Source organism: Silurus meridionalis, chromosome 9 (assembly GCF_014805685.1).
Source record: "Silurus meridionalis isolate SWU-2019-XX chromosome 9, ASM1480568v1, whole genome shotgun sequence".
Classification (NCBI taxonomy): domain Eukaryota; kingdom Metazoa; phylum Chordata; class Actinopteri; order Siluriformes; family Siluridae; genus Silurus; species Silurus meridionalis.
Genome location: NC_060892.1, coordinates 8,201,031 through 8,218,206, shown reverse-complemented (window position 1 = coordinate 8,218,206; position 17,176 = coordinate 8,201,031). Strand labels below are relative to the sequence as shown.

General features: G+C 36.8%; 1 protein-coding gene across 2 annotated transcripts in view; it reads right to left on the bottom strand.

Moving 5' to 3' along the window:
* adamtsl3 (ADAMTS-like 3) overlaps positions 1–17,176 on the bottom strand; it is a 200,041-nt gene that overhangs the window by 58,233 nt on the left and 124,632 nt on the right. Inside the window, exons 10-15 of one of the 2 annotated variants that reach the window (XM_046857561.1) lie at positions 14,876–14,987; positions 13,999–14,137; positions 13,674–13,724; positions 12,964–13,168; positions 12,129–12,276; positions 599–683 (exon numbers count right to left, since the gene is read on the bottom strand). In XM_046857561.1, the coding sequence (XP_046713517.1) occupies positions 599–683; positions 12,129–12,276; positions 12,964–13,168; positions 13,674–13,724; positions 13,999–14,137; positions 14,876–14,987 (740 nt within the window). Of the gene's footprint in view, positions 1–594; positions 684–12,128; positions 12,277–12,963; positions 13,169–13,673; positions 13,725–13,998; positions 14,138–14,875; positions 14,988–17,176 lie in introns of those variants that run through there. The other variant, XM_046857562.1, reaches the window with a different exon arrangement.

The following is a 17,176-nucleotide window of genomic DNA, read 5'->3' as shown; positions in this document are numbered from 1 at the left end:
GGTACAGTTTCAGCGATGGGGCAAGATAGCACCAACAAAAGCACAACGCTTTTGATTGAAGACTAAGGTAATAAGAGCAAACTGAAGCAGGTCCAAATCCAATCTCGATTAGGGTGGTTGCCTTTCCAAATTAAAAGAAAGCGGATAAATGCTTTGTCTTGCCAGGTGAACGTGAATAAAAAGGTAACCATGTGTTAGGGGTGATTTAACAAAGGGTACTCTAACATATACAATGGTACTGTATAGGTGCTTTTCTGTTGTATTAAGCAGCCTTTACAGTCCAATGTACTATAATTTGATTCCTTTAAAATTGTATTTCTTAGATTAAACCCAATGGTGCCACCCTGGGAGCAACTGCATTAAAACATTTTCTTAACAAATTGAATTCATATTGTGCGCAATGGCCATCCAAGGTCTGCAGCTTTAATTATTATTGAGTATTATATAAATATACACCAGGCTAAGCATTCAACCCATATGTAAACCTATTAAGCTATTCAATATCTGCCAATGTGAGACAAACTGGACTAAAGCAACAAAATGTAACTGAAGAAATGGTTGTATTTCAGTATGTTTCCAGGTATTATAAATAACTCACGTTGGCTCTTCAGTGGCCACTTTGGTCTCCTCCAGTTCTTGGGCTTGTTTTAGCCATGGGACTTTGGCTTCTACAGGCACACTCTCTAAAAAGCCAGGAAAGAGATGTTAGCACACAAACACATGTATATCAAAGCAATCAAATACCAAAGTACCAAATGGCAACCTCTTTCAGGACCCAATTACAATGGGCACCTGTGTATCTGAACTCCTATCTGTTGTTAAAAAGTAGGCCAGACCTCTACAGACCTCTACAAATTTTCTACTACTTCATAGCTAAATAACATTCTCACAAAAAAATATATAAATTGCACTTTATGTAGCTTTGTGTTGTAGCTCTATGTTGTTTAGTGTAGCACCAGGGTTCTGAAGAAACGTTGTCTCATTTTTACTGTGTACAGTGTACCACCAGTGTATAGTAGAAATGACAATAAAAGCCTCTTGATTTAACTTGACTTGAAATATGCTAAATATATTCTGTAGATAAAAATACAGAAAACTCAGAAGGTGAACAAAATGCTACGCTTATAAAACTCCTACAGATTTGTACTAAAAAAAAAAAAAGACTAGCTGCTGGCAAGTGTGTTCACAGTATAAGTGACAAATATAACACTCTCACATGTAGGAGCTTAGTGCCAAAAAATAAAGTCCCCAAATATTCACAGTGTAATGAGCTGATTAGACACAGCCGAATGTATGTGTGCTATAGGAAAAGTTGAACGGAAACAGATTTAAGATAGAACACCCTCACACATATTCAGGGCATCTGACATCATCAAATCCCAATGCTCTCGTCAGCCATATTCATGTACATGCATCCATATACAAGCATGCTGAACAACCATTCATTTACAAACTTCAATACATACAAGTACAACTTTTAACACATTCTACTGATCAATATATACCAAATATTTATACATATTCGACCATACATCAATTAAAGCATCGTTTAACCTCAAGTGACTTTCTACAATTTTAATATATTATTAATATATCAAGCTAAATACACAATCTATTGTCCAAATATCCTAATTCCCACTCTCAATCTATGCGTTTAATTATTTTCAGTATGACCATTTACAATTTCAACTGCAAGTTACAATAAATAAAACTCTTACACTACAACACACTACACTACACTACACTACACTATGCTACACTATAGACAAAAGTAGGCTTGGAGACAAACAATTGTATAGTATATCTTTGGATATAGTATCATAAAATGTTCTCTTCACTTCAACAAGGAGACCTAAACATTTTACAGCATGGCAATACCTTTGTGCACAAAGCATGCTCCATGAAAATAATGTTTAAATGGATTAAAGTAGAAGATCTTGAATGGTCTTTTATGGAGATCTGACCTCAACCCTACTGAACCCCTATGGGATGAAATGGAACACTGACTGCACCCCAGGTCTCCTCAACCTTAATAAGTACCGTATTTTCCGGACTATAAGCTGCTACTTTTTTCCCACGCTTTGAACCCCGCGGCTTAAACAATGAAGCGGCTAATTTATGGATTTTTCCTGGGGTTTTTCCCGGTTTCACAAGCTTCAAGCCAAAAAACTGAGCCCCATAACATTAGACCAATTAAATTGCAGAACGGGTTCAGGTGAACCATTGAAATTCTTTATATTAAATCAGATGCGCTCCCACTGAATCGGGCCGCACCACATCATAAATATGGATTAGGTTCCTCTGATGTTTGACCTGCCGCTCACTCGAACTGTCAACAGGAAATGTGAATCATTCGTCACGCTGAAAACAACCGGGCATGAAAAAACGCACTTCACCTGTGTTCTGAGCTGCACGGCATCGGGAGAAAAGCTTCACCGATGGTGATTTTTAAACGCATGACGATGCCAAAAGATAAACTCCAGAAAGAAATTGTTGTGAAAGGAAGGAGGAAGACAGTGAACAATGACTTTCTTGGTAGGCTACTGTTTAGATACAAGCCGTGTAACAGGCAGTGTCTTTCGTTAAAGCCTGTGTAAAGTTAATTAGTTTCAGTGTAGACACCTGTGGCTTATAGAAAAGTGCAGCGTATTTATGTTCAAAATAAAAATCTTTGTAAAATTCAGTATGTGCGGCTTATATTTGGGTGCGCTTAATAGTCCGGAAATTACGGTACCTGACTTTACTAACACCCTTGTTCAAAATCTCAACAAGCACACTCCAAAATCTTTCCAGATGAGTGGAGGCTATTATAATAGCAAATGCAGACTAAACGTGGAATAGGATGTTTAAAAAGCATATACAAATATACAGTGTAAACTTTTGTTTTGTTCATGCAGTGTATATGTTATACTATATACAGTATATTCCATTATCTATAAAATCCCAATGAACAAAGTCTTCCTTTTATACATTCTAACAAATAAAAATTCAAGCATGGTCTAATAAAACAAAAACAATTTACAAACAACATAATCTACATGACGTCTAATACATCATAATCAATGAGACCAACTGATATTAACAGCATATAGAATCAACAAAACACAATGTCTCATAACTCATAATAGCTACAGATCCTATTATCTACAACCCTTTTCCAAAACCTACTATCTACAATTTCCGTTTGCTTTAAACACTACACACAACAAAAGTACCCAATCTGCGAAGTCAACAGCCTGCAAACTATATATTCAATTGTCAACAAACTACACAATTTCCATATCTAATCATTTACAAGCCCAACAAAAAATGTGTACATTCCATTTTATATATTTTAAGTAAAAACCTTTCTACCAAGCCTACCATCAATAAATCCCATTCACATCCAGCCACATCACCCAAACCTCTCGCTCTGTTCAAATTCTCCTGGTAAACCGTCAAACCCCAACAGAATCCAAATAGGGCTAATAAAACTCCACATACTAATCAAATATTCATGAAAGCAGGCATCTATTAAAGTGGGGAATGATGATCACAGTTTGTAGGAGCTGCAGGACAGCAGTTAAATAGACTGTTTAACACAGAGGACATTGTGAGGTCTGAGGGTTTGGCTTTCAAGTCAAGCTTTTTGGGGTTTCTAAGTTTTTGGTAATAGCAATCCCACAGAAGTTTGCAATAAAAATCAGCAGTCTAGAACAAATATAATTCAACATAAGCGATCAAGAGGTTCAATAGTGACACAAATCTCTTAAAATAAACGATAAAAAGTTCAACTATATTTCTATTTCTATTACTTGTACATTTCAACTATAAATCTAGCACGTACAGAACAGCATCAATTTACAATTCAAACTCCTCGTAAGGACCTTTGGGGAAAGCAGCTGTAGGATGTTAAGAGTAGAAGGAAGTAATGCAAATGGACTGAGACAGAGTGTGCAATTTCTCAGGCCTTCAAGAATACATTTGGCAATTCTTTTTATGGACTTGTACAGATTATGCGATTTAGTTATACACTCTTGAAATGTCACACATCATTTGTCTTAAAGAAGAGTCTCCCAGAATGGCATGCCTTAGCGTTACACTGACTCATTACATAACAGGAAGGAGGCGGAGTCGAGTCACCCAACAGGCTCGATCCTACAAAATATTTCCCACTGTTGGCTCTGTGGTGGGATGGTTAGACAGATGGACATATGGATGGACAAATAGCAGTAAAATGGGCTGTTGTAAATGCTACTAGATATATGAAAGAATAAAAAAATGTATGATTGAAAAATAAGTGGAAAGATGACAAAGATAGGCAAATTAATGATGGAATAAATTATTGATAGATTGATGGATGAATAGATTGATGGGTGGATAGGGAAGAAGTTTGATGATTAGTTACTTTGGCGTGCTGGTGGTCTGTGACCAGCTTTCAAAAAATGCCACATTAATAAAAATTTGCATAATAATTAATAATAATTATTATGATTTATAGTAGTAGTAGTAGCAATTAGTAAATAATAAAGTATTATTATTATTATTGCTGCTAGACTTATATCAATATTACTAATGAAATCAACATACTGTAGCTATAACAATATATTATAGTCTTTACTGGATTACTTACTTGCATTCTAATTCAATTCTACAATTTCCTATTATGTAACAATAAGGATAACTAATAATATAAATTTCTCTCTTCCCCTGTCACTCCCTCTTCTTTCTCTCTCTCTCTCTCTCTTTCTGGATCTGCCTGATTTATCCTGATGCCCTAACTCTGGATGGAGTTTTTATCGATTCTCCATCAGTGAACAGTCAATATCCTCAACAATGATCAAACTATAATTAAAAGACATTCAATGTCACACAGATGAGGATGGGTTCCAGTTTGAGTCTAGTTCCTCTCACGGTTTCTTCCTCATACCATCTCAGGGAGAGTTCCTTGCCACTGTCACCACTAGCTTTCTTATAACGGATACACTTTAGAGACTAGAAATGTAAATTTATAATTTACTGTCTATTTCTGTAAAGCTGCTTTGGAAAAAATGTAGATTGTTAAAATACAAATAGTTAAACATCACTGCAACCTGTTAATTTTATAGTTAGTAGTAATTCCATACTTATTATTACCGTAATTTCCGGACTATAAAGCGTACCCATATATAAGCCGCACCCACTGAATTTTACAAATATTTTTATTTTAAACATAAATAAGCCGCACCTGTCTATAAGCCGCACTAGTGGCTATAAGTCTACACTAATGTACTTTACACAGGCTTTAACGAAAGACACGTTACACACGGTGTAACGGGTGAAATATGTTGCCCTTCCTTTATGAGCATAGCGGTATTTTGGGAAAAGACCGGCACAGCATTTTTCCGGTATTACTGCATGTGTTCAAGACGAGGAATATGTCCTTAATATTTTCTGATGACTAACCCTTTTCTTTGACTAACCCTTAACGCTGTTGCCAAGAAAAAGTTAGCGAGCTCTCCCTTCACCCAGACTCAACGCGCTACAACGGCTTGTATCTAAACAGTAGCCGACCAAGAAAGTCATTGTCTGCTGTCTTCCTCCTTCCTTTCACAACTATTTCTCTCAAGATTTTATCTTTTTGCATCGTCATGCGTTTAAAAAAAACATTTTTTCTCCCGATGCCGTGCAGCTCAGAACACAGGTGAGGTGCGTTTTTTCGTTTCCGATTTAGAAATTTCATTGGTCTAATGTTATAGGGTTCAGTTTTTTGGCTTGAAGTTTGTGAAACCGAGAATAACCCAGGAAAAATTCATAAATTAGCTGCTTAGTTGTTTAAGCCGCAGGGTTTAAAACGCAGGAAAAAAGTAGCGGCTTATAGTCAGAAAAATACGGTAAGTAACTAAGCCTAACATGTTAGCTTTCCAAATCTAAACATCAATAATTTAACTTTAACAAACCCTACAATCTTCATGTTCATTATTGTACAAACTCAAACTAATTGTACCAAATGTAAAGAATGTATAATAAAATCACACTCAGCACAGCCAAAAAACTGTACCATAATTAACCATTTACAAATTCAACCAATAAGTACTACATGGTGATCTATATTAATCACCATGGGAATTTGTAATATTGATATCAATAACATGAGCATGGGATCTTTTTTAAATCTGGTTCCACACTTCATTTCAGGGAGCTTGTCTTTCCCACTTTGTACTCTGGCTGGCTAATTAGTGATTCAATTATAAATATATAACAGCTATGACTGTACCGCTGCTATGATATTTTAAATCAACAAGTAACTTGACAACTATAATTGCGATGTCACTTCCTTAACCCTGCAGGCAGCATATATACAAAAAAAAAAAAAAGCAGGGATCTAGGTAAAAAAAATTTTTTTTAAGTAAATCATACCAGACACAAACCTCTGACATACTGTATATCTGTCCAGTCTGTGTTTACGTGGCCCTGAAAGCATATTGTTTAAAAATAATTTATTTATATAGTTGACGGCGTCTTATGGAATGCTGATGTGAAAAACACATATAATTTACTGTAGCTTTAACTGCTGTAATGTAATTAGTCGGACTAGCTGTCACATTACTTGCCTATTAATCCTGCATATAGATTAGTGTACTGTACATGTCACATGCTCTCAGTCTCTCTCACAAATCAGCCACTCTGCATCTCTGTAGTAGAACAGCGCTAAACACACCCTCTCATTATCCTTCTCATCCTTACCTTCTTTAGTCTGAAACACACACTCAGTCATATGTTATTTAACAATGTTACTTTTATGCATTTTCATAGTTTTCTATAGCAACACTTAAGTAACATCCTCCCCTAACGTCTGTGTATTTTATATTATTTCGTGTCATTTTACACAAAGCATTGTATTAACTCTCTCTCTCTCTCTCTCTCTCTCTCTCACCACATGCTATCTTTCATTTTCTCTCTCTCTTTGCATTTTCTTTTACTTTTCTCCTGGATATTCTTTCTTCCACTATTGTCTGTTGTAATTTCACTCTTGCACTCTCACTCTATCTCTTAATTAACATTTGTATTTAGTCAAGAAGTCAAGAAGCTTTTTATTGTCATTTCAACCATATATAGCTGACGCAGTACACAGTGAATTGAAACAACATTCCTCCTGAACCCTGGTGCTACATACAACAACAATCACAGAAAAGACAGGGTTAAGGACTAGTAAGTGTCCTCACCACATACCGTGCATCGTGTGCAACCTGGTGCAAACAGTGCAAAGACAAGAAGACAGTGCAAGACAACACAGGACAGTGTAAGACAAATATACAAAACACAAATACAAAATAGCGCCACAAGTAAATCTGTTGCACACTTTCGGCTTCTCCCATTAGGGATCGCCACAGCGGATCATCCGTATTCATGATCTGCATGTTCCAATTTGCACATGTTTTTATGCTGGATACCCTTTCTAACACAACCCTCCGCATTTATCCGGGCTTGGGACTAAGAGTGCACTGACTTGTGCAACCCTAATGGCTGGGGTTGGTTCCCTGACCGGGGATCAAACCCGGGCCGCAGCGGTGAGAGCGCCGCATCCTAACCACTAGACCACCAGGGAACCTTTTGTATAGTGCACACTGCGGTGTGTAAAAGAGTAAAGTAGACATTGTAATTAACAAAAATGTAAACAAAATGTTGTGCAAAAGAGCAATAGCTTTAGCACTTTACTAGCTGAAATAAGGCTGAAACAGAATATATTATGATTATTTAGTTGATTCTACTAAAAAAGTTAGTATAAATAATTATATTGAAGGACATTCTTTAAGATAACATTTTTAGTCAAACTAGACTCCAACTAGACTAAATAATGTAAACTAGACTTCAACCCACTAGACCTTATAATGTGAACTAGATCTCAACAAACAAGACTAATGAATGTAAACTAGACTTTAACAAACATGACTAAATAATGTGAAAATGTCCTTTCTTTACTCAGATACAAAAATTAATGAATAAAAATACAAAATAATTTTTAATCGCTAAACAGTTTGTTTAACCGAAGTTTCTAATCAAACACCAAAATCCGCCACGATACACAAATCCGGCAATTTAAACGTCCGTGTGAAAACATGAGTCTCTTGTCTTTAGCAGCGCATGCACCTTTGAGGTTTTCCACGGCTTCTGGTTGGAGAATGAAAAGATCTTGGAGATGGTCACGTCATCAACACACTTGCCTATGTAGCTGTGGTAATGTGTATTCCTCCAAGTTAATAAGAATCACTGTTGGCTGCAACTAAACATGTCCCAGGCAATGCACTCAAAACAGTCCTGAAGAACAGAGGTGGTTCCTGCTGGCCAGGTTTTCACCTGTTTCAGAACTGGTGTAAAGCGTGTGATGAGCAGTCTATATGCTGGAATTAGCATAACAGAGATGTGTTCTGAGCAGACAACGTGGGCCGGAGCTCCACACGGTACATGCTGGGAATGTTTGTATACATGCCTAAAGTGTGATAGTTTAAAATAACTAATCACTATTTTCTTCAGTCAGCCCATCTCTGAATACAGATACAAGGCAAACAGACAATACAAATTAAAGAAGAAATGTTTTATGGGAAAACTCTTACAGAAGTTCTTCAAACTGACATTTGCAAAAACATTCCATCTGTAAAAGGCATTTCGTGATATAGTCACAAATTTGTATCTATTGACTCGTTTTCACGGACACGAATGTCCCTCTTTTTTAGTGTCATTCAGCACGACTTTCCATCTAATGTATTTCCATACAATGTATTTTTCGTTCCTCCACCACATTTTTTTCTGCCACTGGGCGCCACAGTATTGTTTTCTTTTTCCTAATTTGTTATTCGTATATTAAATATTCTTCAAGCATTATTACTCAACATTTAATTAGGATATTTTATTCTTGTTTTGAATGCTTTTTATCCTGTAAGAATTATAAAGCGTCATTATTGTTTGCTTTGAGTCAAAATATAGTAAATATATTCTCCCGGTAAATTAACAAGTCGGCAGATTTGTGCTACGGCCATCGCTTCTTAATTTACCGATTCTATTTTTTTGTGTGGTTTGGTGTGTGAAATCTAGCAGTAAATCCCACAGTACCTACCATGAGCCTTATCGACCGTTGCTATGGTGCCAAACTACGTTGCTATGGTGCCTACACCAAACCGATGTAAAAATGGTAATTCTCTGGATACTTTTACTTTACTTTTACACCTTTTTACTTTTACTAATGGACACATACATTAGGTAACACAAATTGAAATTCGTTTTGTATTAATATATTAATTAGGGCTGTCAAAATTTAAGTTAATAACAGGTTAACACAAATTATTTTTAACAACATTTCTGTTTGACCATTTTTAATACAAATATAAATAAATACATGTAAAAGAGGCGAAATTAAATTCTTTAGGGCGACACATTTATTCACAACACCATTTCTTTACTCAGATGAAAAATTAAAAATACTGCACCAAAAATTAATTTTTATTCATCAAACATTTGTTTTACTGATGTGCTAAGTCGCAAATCAGCACCAAAATCCACCATAATGCACACAATGAACTCTCTGGGGTCGACAAATGCACCGGCGCATTTTGTAGATTTTCTTCCCCATAATGCCGAAAGTAACTTTTTTGATTGTACAGATAAGAGCAATACATCATTTAAATGTGTAAAGAGTCTACTTTTATTTTATCTACACTATAACACATAATGAGAACAAACTGCTGTGCTTTTGTAAAATTTTAAAAACAGACGAGAGCACTCTCTGCCATCTCTAACCTCTGTCATCTCTCTTCACATTACACATAAATAAAACACCTGAATCTGAATCTCAGAGAATACTTACATCACAGACATAATACATATATTAATCGAAAGCTCGAATTGTCTACTTTTAAATAAATAAATACTCTAATTGTGTAATTTGTATGTCAGGTAAAAGAGGTACAGTTTCTCCGGTATCACATTATCAACTGTCCGTGTGGAAACATAGCAAAGGTTCCGTTTGGTGTCCTGATATTTAACGTAATTTAAAATACCATAATTACTTTAAATCATTTACAAGAATATTTTGTCTTCATGCCCTAAATTGTCTGACTTCACTAATAATAAACATACATTTGCATAAAGCATCCACATTTGTCTATGCCCATGTTAATTAGAGTATTAAAAACTTGAAAAGTATTAATTTAAGGTACATTTAGAACAGATTAAAGTGTACGATTCATTTTTGTTAAATGTTAAATTAACTCATGACAATCATGCCATTAATCCCGAATAAAAATTTTAATCGATTGACAGCCCTAATATTAATATGAAATCTAGTTACACTAAAACAGATAGTAGTACTGCTACCTTTATTTAGGTACATGTCAGAGCACAAACCGCTTTACTTTAACTTTAGTAAAAAAGTATAGTCAGTACTTCAACTTTTATCAGAGTCTTTTAAAACCGGTCCTAATAAATGGGGAGGGTTGCGTTAGGAAGGGCATCCAGCGTAAAACGTGCCAAATCAAATATGCGGATCACGAAAGAGAAATTAATACCAGATCGGTCAAGGCCCGGGTTACCAAAGACCGCCACAAGTATCGGTAGCCAACAGGGTACCGGTGGAAACTGAAGGAGGAAAAATGTAGTGTGAGATTCAGGGAAGTGGTCAGACAGGGGCTTGGTGGTGGTGAGGAGGTGCTGGATGATTGGGCAACTACTGCAGAAGTGATAAGGGAGGCAGCTAGAAGGGTACTTGGTCTGACATCTGGAAATAGAAAGGTAAACAAGGAGACGTGGTGGTGGAATGAGTGTGACAGCAGAGAAGTGTGCAGTAGGAACGACAGACTAGTTTAAGGTGGAGGTTGGACTGCATCAAGGATCGGCTCTGAGCCCTTTTCTGTTTGTAGTGGTGATGGACAGGTTGATAGGCGAGGTCAGACAGGAGTCTCTATGGACTATGATGTTTGTGGATGATATTGTCATTTGTGGTGAGAGTAGGGAGCAGGTGGAGAAGAGCCTGGAGAGGTGGAGGTACGTGCTGGAGAGAAGGGGAATAAAAGTAAGTAGGAGTAAGACAGAGTACATGTGTGTGAATGAGAGGGAGGGCAGTGGAGTGGTGCGGTTGCAGGGAGAAGAGGTGGAGAAGGTGGAGGAGTTCAGGTACCTGGGGTCAACAGTGCAAAGTAATGGAGAGTGTTAGAGAAGTGAAGAAAAGAGTACAGGCAGGGTGGAGTGGGTGGAGAAGAGTGGCAGGAGTGATTTGTGATAGAAGAGTATCTGCAAGAGTGAAAGGGAAAGTTTATAGGACTGTGGTGAGACCTGCGATGTTGTATGGTTTAGAGACAGTGGCATTGATTAAAAGACAGGAGGTGGAGCTGGGGGTAGCAGAGCTGAAGATGTTGAGGTTTTAGTTGGGAGCGACGAGGATGGACAGGATTAGAAACGAGTTTATTAGAGTGACAGCGCATGTAGGACGTTTTGGAGACAAGGTGAGGAAGGCAAGATTGAGATGGTTTGGACATGTGCAGAGGACAGACATGGGGTGTATTGGTAGAAGAATGCTGAGGATGGAGCCACCAGGAAGGAAAAAAGAGGAAGCCAAGGAGGTGGCTTATGGGGGTGGTGAAGGAAGACATGCAGGTAGTTGGTATGAAAGAGGCAGATGTAGAGGACAGGGCGTGTATGTAGACGAATGATCCACTGTGGCGACCCCTAATGGGAGAAGTCGAAAGAAGAAGAAGATGTACATACTGTACATATAAGCACATAGTTTTTGCTCTATTGCAAAGTCTTGCAAATTATTTAGTTGAACATATCTTTTTCATTATTTTCTATTATAAAATCCTGATAGTCATGTATGCATGTAGACACTGTCAGTTTTCCTGACTACTCTTAGTAATATTCCCAGTTTCTGTCACTTTTCTGATGCAGTTTCAGATGCTGGATTGTGTCTTCATGTTTGTGGGTCTGAAACATTCCAGTATGATATATAGATGCTTGCCATAACAAAATTTTACAAAAAAAAAAACCCACAAACTGATCTATACTCCCTAAACATAAAGAGGAATAAGAGCAATAAAGTATTATGATAGATCATTTGTAATAAGTAATGGCCCCCTGGTGATTTCTCACCAACACTATATTTTATGTACAAGTATACATACCTCTCGGTTTGTAGCATGCGATTGGCACTAAACATTCCTCTTTGATGTGGGGTTTAAGTTCAGTGGTACAGCCGCCTGTGTGCTCCCCTTGGTGATCCACACATACAACCACACGGTAACGTAGACCACGGCCACAGGTTACTGTGCACTGGAAAAAAAATAATCACACACACACACACACACACACACACACACACACACACACACACACACACACACACACACACACACACACACGAGATGACAGTTGACAGAGGCCACACTGCTCTTACTGTGGTAGGTGTCTTACTGAAACATAAGTAGGTGATTAGAGGATCATACAAACAGGTGTACTTTGTACATATTCAATCACTGACTGCTTTGCCCAATTTGTCAATAAATTAATTGAAAGATAGTTTTAGGTGCATCTGTGGTTAGATGGATGGACAGATTATTATTCTATTTAATTACATTTTTTGTTTAAGCAATTAAACAAACATGCACATTGTAAATGGATGGATTGATGGATAGACAGATTATAATTTTTTTTGTTTCGTATGAATGATTAAAAAAACACATGGTAAATGGTGGGATAGCTAAATGGATAGAGGGATGGACAGATTATCATTATTCTTTTGTATGAATAAGCACATGGTACATTATATGGATGGATAGATGGATGGATGGATGGATGGATTGACAAATTATCATTATTATTTTTTATTTTTGAATAATTTAACAAGTACATCGGTAATAGTATAATAGCTAGATTGATGGATGGATGGATGGATGGATGGATGGATGGATGGATGGATGGATAGATGGATGTGCAGAACAACAGATGAACACTGTTTACCTGAGACCATTCCATTGCCAACCACTTTGGGCACTCAAAATTATTGCAGCTCTGTTTGGAGATGGGCCGTGCTGAGTGTGTGCACTTCCATTCCTCAACCTGAACAATTTGGCCCTGCATGTCCTCCTCCACACAGACCACGCTGCGCTCCTGACTCCCACCTCCGCATGATAATGAACACGAAGTCCAGGGGTTCTGCTCCCACCTACATGCCCAGGTATATACAAAAATATTAACTCATACATCTTCTTAATACATCATAATCTTATAATCTTTATCATCATCATCATCATTATCGTCATCATCCTCATCCTCACAACAACATAATAATAAACATCCTATATTTGGGAAAAATGTACTGTTCAACATAGCAAGTACATTGTATTGTCCTATAAGTCCTGCCTTCTGTTTATAAAAAGAAACAATTGTCTTGTTGATGTTATAACCTTATTTTCATACTTTTCAGTTATATACATACTTTTAATATACTTATACTTTATACTTATTAAATTTTTTTAGTTTATTTTTTATCTTTATATTCTATTTCTATTTTTTATGTTTACATGTTGGACAGTCGTAAAAAAAAACCACACAGAATGCTCCTAGATTAAGCTACCCAGTGCCCCTGTTACTAAATTAGAGCATTTTTAAATGAGAGCATCTGCTAAATGACTACATGTCTAACCGGATATTGTGAGGAGATTACTAACCGTGGAAGAGGCTGGAAGTGGTCGTAAGGCATGACCTCTTTGAAGCCATCGCTGTGGAAAAAACAGGCTTTTATAATAAACAGAAAGTGCATACTTCACACAGTGTGACTTATGAGGCCTGTTGAGTTTATTAGATTGCATCAGTCAGTGTCAAACACACAATCAGTGTGTTACCTTATAAAGTAAAATATTGCAATCATCATAAAGTTTGTTAGTTTTGGCATGCTTTTGGTGGTTTGGTGTGTGTGTGTGTGTGTGTGTGTGTGTGTGTGTGTGTGTGTGTGTGTGTGTGTGTGTGTGTATAGGTGTGTGTGTGTGAACTAGCCTTTCGAGACAGGGCTCCATGTTGCACTCCTTCAGCTTGGGTTTGGGTTTAGTGTTTTCCGGATAGCCGTGACAGTTATTATCTGCGACAGTTCTGTTGTAGCGGATATCCACACAGTCAGCTGAGTTTAGCTGGTAACCTGAGAAATGCAAACTGAATCAGCACTGAATTAAGAGATGCTGATCAGAATTTCACACAAATAATAAAACAAAAAGATTAAGAGGAAAGCAAATAATACCTGTTTCCTCTTGCAGTGTTAATTCTACACAGCTTGTTTATAAGGATAATTGAAATGTAATTTATAGTGGTAATATATAAGTTTAAAATGTAGAAGTTTAGTTGTTTATTTGAATAACCTAAATTTTGTTTTTATGTTTGAAAAACTATTATATTATTTATCTAAAGTAGTAAATAAAACATTTATGATAAGTAATTCCAAGTTTTTGTTGAGTTTACAGTATAGTACATTTTACCATTAAACCATTAAAAGGCGAAAGTCAAAACCAATTTTATGTTACTCGCGAGGGGTCATAAAACATATCGAGGTTGCACTATACGTATGTATGTATGTATGTATGTATGTATGTATGTATGTATGTATATATATCAGGGGCGTAGCCATCATTTCAAAAGTGGGGGGGACGAAATGTGTAGTGTTACCTGTTTTTTTTCCTCCACTAAAAAAGTGAGGGGGACGAATTAACTTTTATATATATATATATATATATATATATATATATATATATATATATATACTGTATATATACGCATACACATTACTATTAGAGGTGTAACGGTATGGTTATATTTATTTTTATGTTTTAAAAACACCAGATAGATAATGTGCTGATCACATGGCTCCTGGTTGGTGTTTTACCTCCTCCACATTTTACAGAGCAGGGGAAGAACGCCGTCTCTCTCCACTGATAGCGAATCGGCTGGTAGAACATGTACATGACCACTGTGTCTTTTAAAGCCGCATACTTTAACTGAAAAAAATGTAAATAATGGACATACACATTTCACTCAACACACATAATAGTTGGAAGGTTCAATGTAAAAATCAGTGAAAAACACTGCACTGTGCAATTTAATATAATCTATCTATCTATCTATCTATCTATCTATCTATCTATCTATCTATCTATCTATCTATCTATCTATCTATCGTTTATTTATTTATTTTTTAACATATAGTTTATGTACATACATATTAATGCATATTACAGTACATGTAAAAACCATAGAATTCTTTTTCTTCTTAATCTTAATCTATTTTTACTTCTTCTGCTTCTTCTGCTTATTATTAGTGCTATTAGAACTCTCGGCAGTGCACTTGCGTTCTTTCACATCAACAGCCAGAGAATTAATAAAAAACTTTCTACAGATTTTTTACGATGCTGCATGCCCCAATTGGTTTATATATTTTTCAGTGTTGCATGGTAAATTGATGCTGTGGTGCTCACTACACTTTTCCAATTCCCACTACTTGATCTAAGAATGTGGAAATGTTGACAAAATCTAGCAAAATGCAGTACAGTAAAGTTATATAACTCTAGCAAAAAATCACAGTGACTTTGAAATGAAGACTCTTTATGTGCGATGAGAAAGTATCGTGGCTCATGGATAAATTGCTAGGTAGTGTTTATTTTGCCAGTTTGTCGGTGGCACAAAATTGATTATCCCCAGAGACATTATCAGTAGAGGATGAAGCCAGTAGGTTACAAAAAGTCATAGACTGTTTTATTACACATAATCAGATGGTTATGCTTGAGGTGAATTACAGTAGTTACCAAATTTTATTAATGAGAGAAAATTAGCTAGACACACCTTTTTAGCTCCAGCAGCTCACATCACATCTAATAAGAGCCTTTTGTTCAGATGTGTTAAAGCAGTATAGGTTAGGGGAATTACAGTGAGTTTCCTGACTGGTAGGAGTTTTAATCCTTTAAGACTTTAATCATGCTTTAAAGGTTGTGTGATATAATCATTAAAAAAGGAAAGTGAGAAACAAAAAGGGTCAGACAGGATGAAGAATGCAGAATGTGACAAGAGCCAGATTCAGAACTTTTGGTTTTAACAATGTCACAGATAGTCACAGGTTGGCTCTGTATCGGACATAATAGATTGTAGGCCTAAAGATCAAAAAGAGAAAAGGCTCACCATATAAATATACAGTGAGGAAAATAAGTATTTGAACACCCTGCTATTTTGCAAGTTCTCCCACTTAGAAATCATGGAGGGGTCTGAAATTGTCATCGTAGGTGCATGTCCACTGTGAGAGACATAATCTAAAAAAAAAAAAATCCAGAAATCACAATATGATTTTTAAACTATTTATTTGTGTGATACAGCTGCAAATAAGTATTTGAACACCTGTCTATCAGCTAGAATTCTGACCCTCAAAGACCTGTTAGTCTGCCTTTAAAATGTCCACCTCCACTACATTTATTATCCTAAATTAGACGCACCTGTTTAAGGTCGTTAGCTGCATAAAGACACCTGTCCCCATACAATCAGTAAGAATCCAACTACTAACATGGCCAAGACCAAAGAGCTGTCCAAAGACACTAGAGACAAAATTGTACACCTCTACAAGGCTGGAAAGGGTTACAGGGAAAAGTCCACTGTTCATTAGAAAATGGAAGAAGCTAAACATGACTGTCAATCTCCTAAGGAAGGTGAGAAATCAGCCCAGAACTACACAGGAGGAGCTGGTCAATGACCTGAAAAGAGCTGGGACCACCGTTTCCAAGGTTACTGTTGGTAATACACTAAGACGTCATTGTTTTGTACTCATGCATGGCACGGAAGGTTCCCCTGCTTAAACCAGCACATGTCCAGGCACGTCTTAAGTTTGCCAATGACCATTTGGATGATCCAGAGGAGTCATGGGAGAAAGTCATGTGGTCAGATGAGACCAAAATAGAACTTTTGGGTCATAATTCCACTAAAGGTGTTTGGAGGAAGAAGAATGATGAGTACCATCCCAAGAACACCATCCCTACTGTGAAGCATGGGGGTGGTAGCATCATGCTTTGGGGGTGTTTTTCTGCACATGGGACAGGGCGACTGCACTGTATTAAGGAGAGGATGACCGGGGCCATGTATTGCGAGATTTTGGGGAACAACCTCCTTCCCTCAGTTAGAGCATTGAAGATGGGTCGAGGCTGGGTCT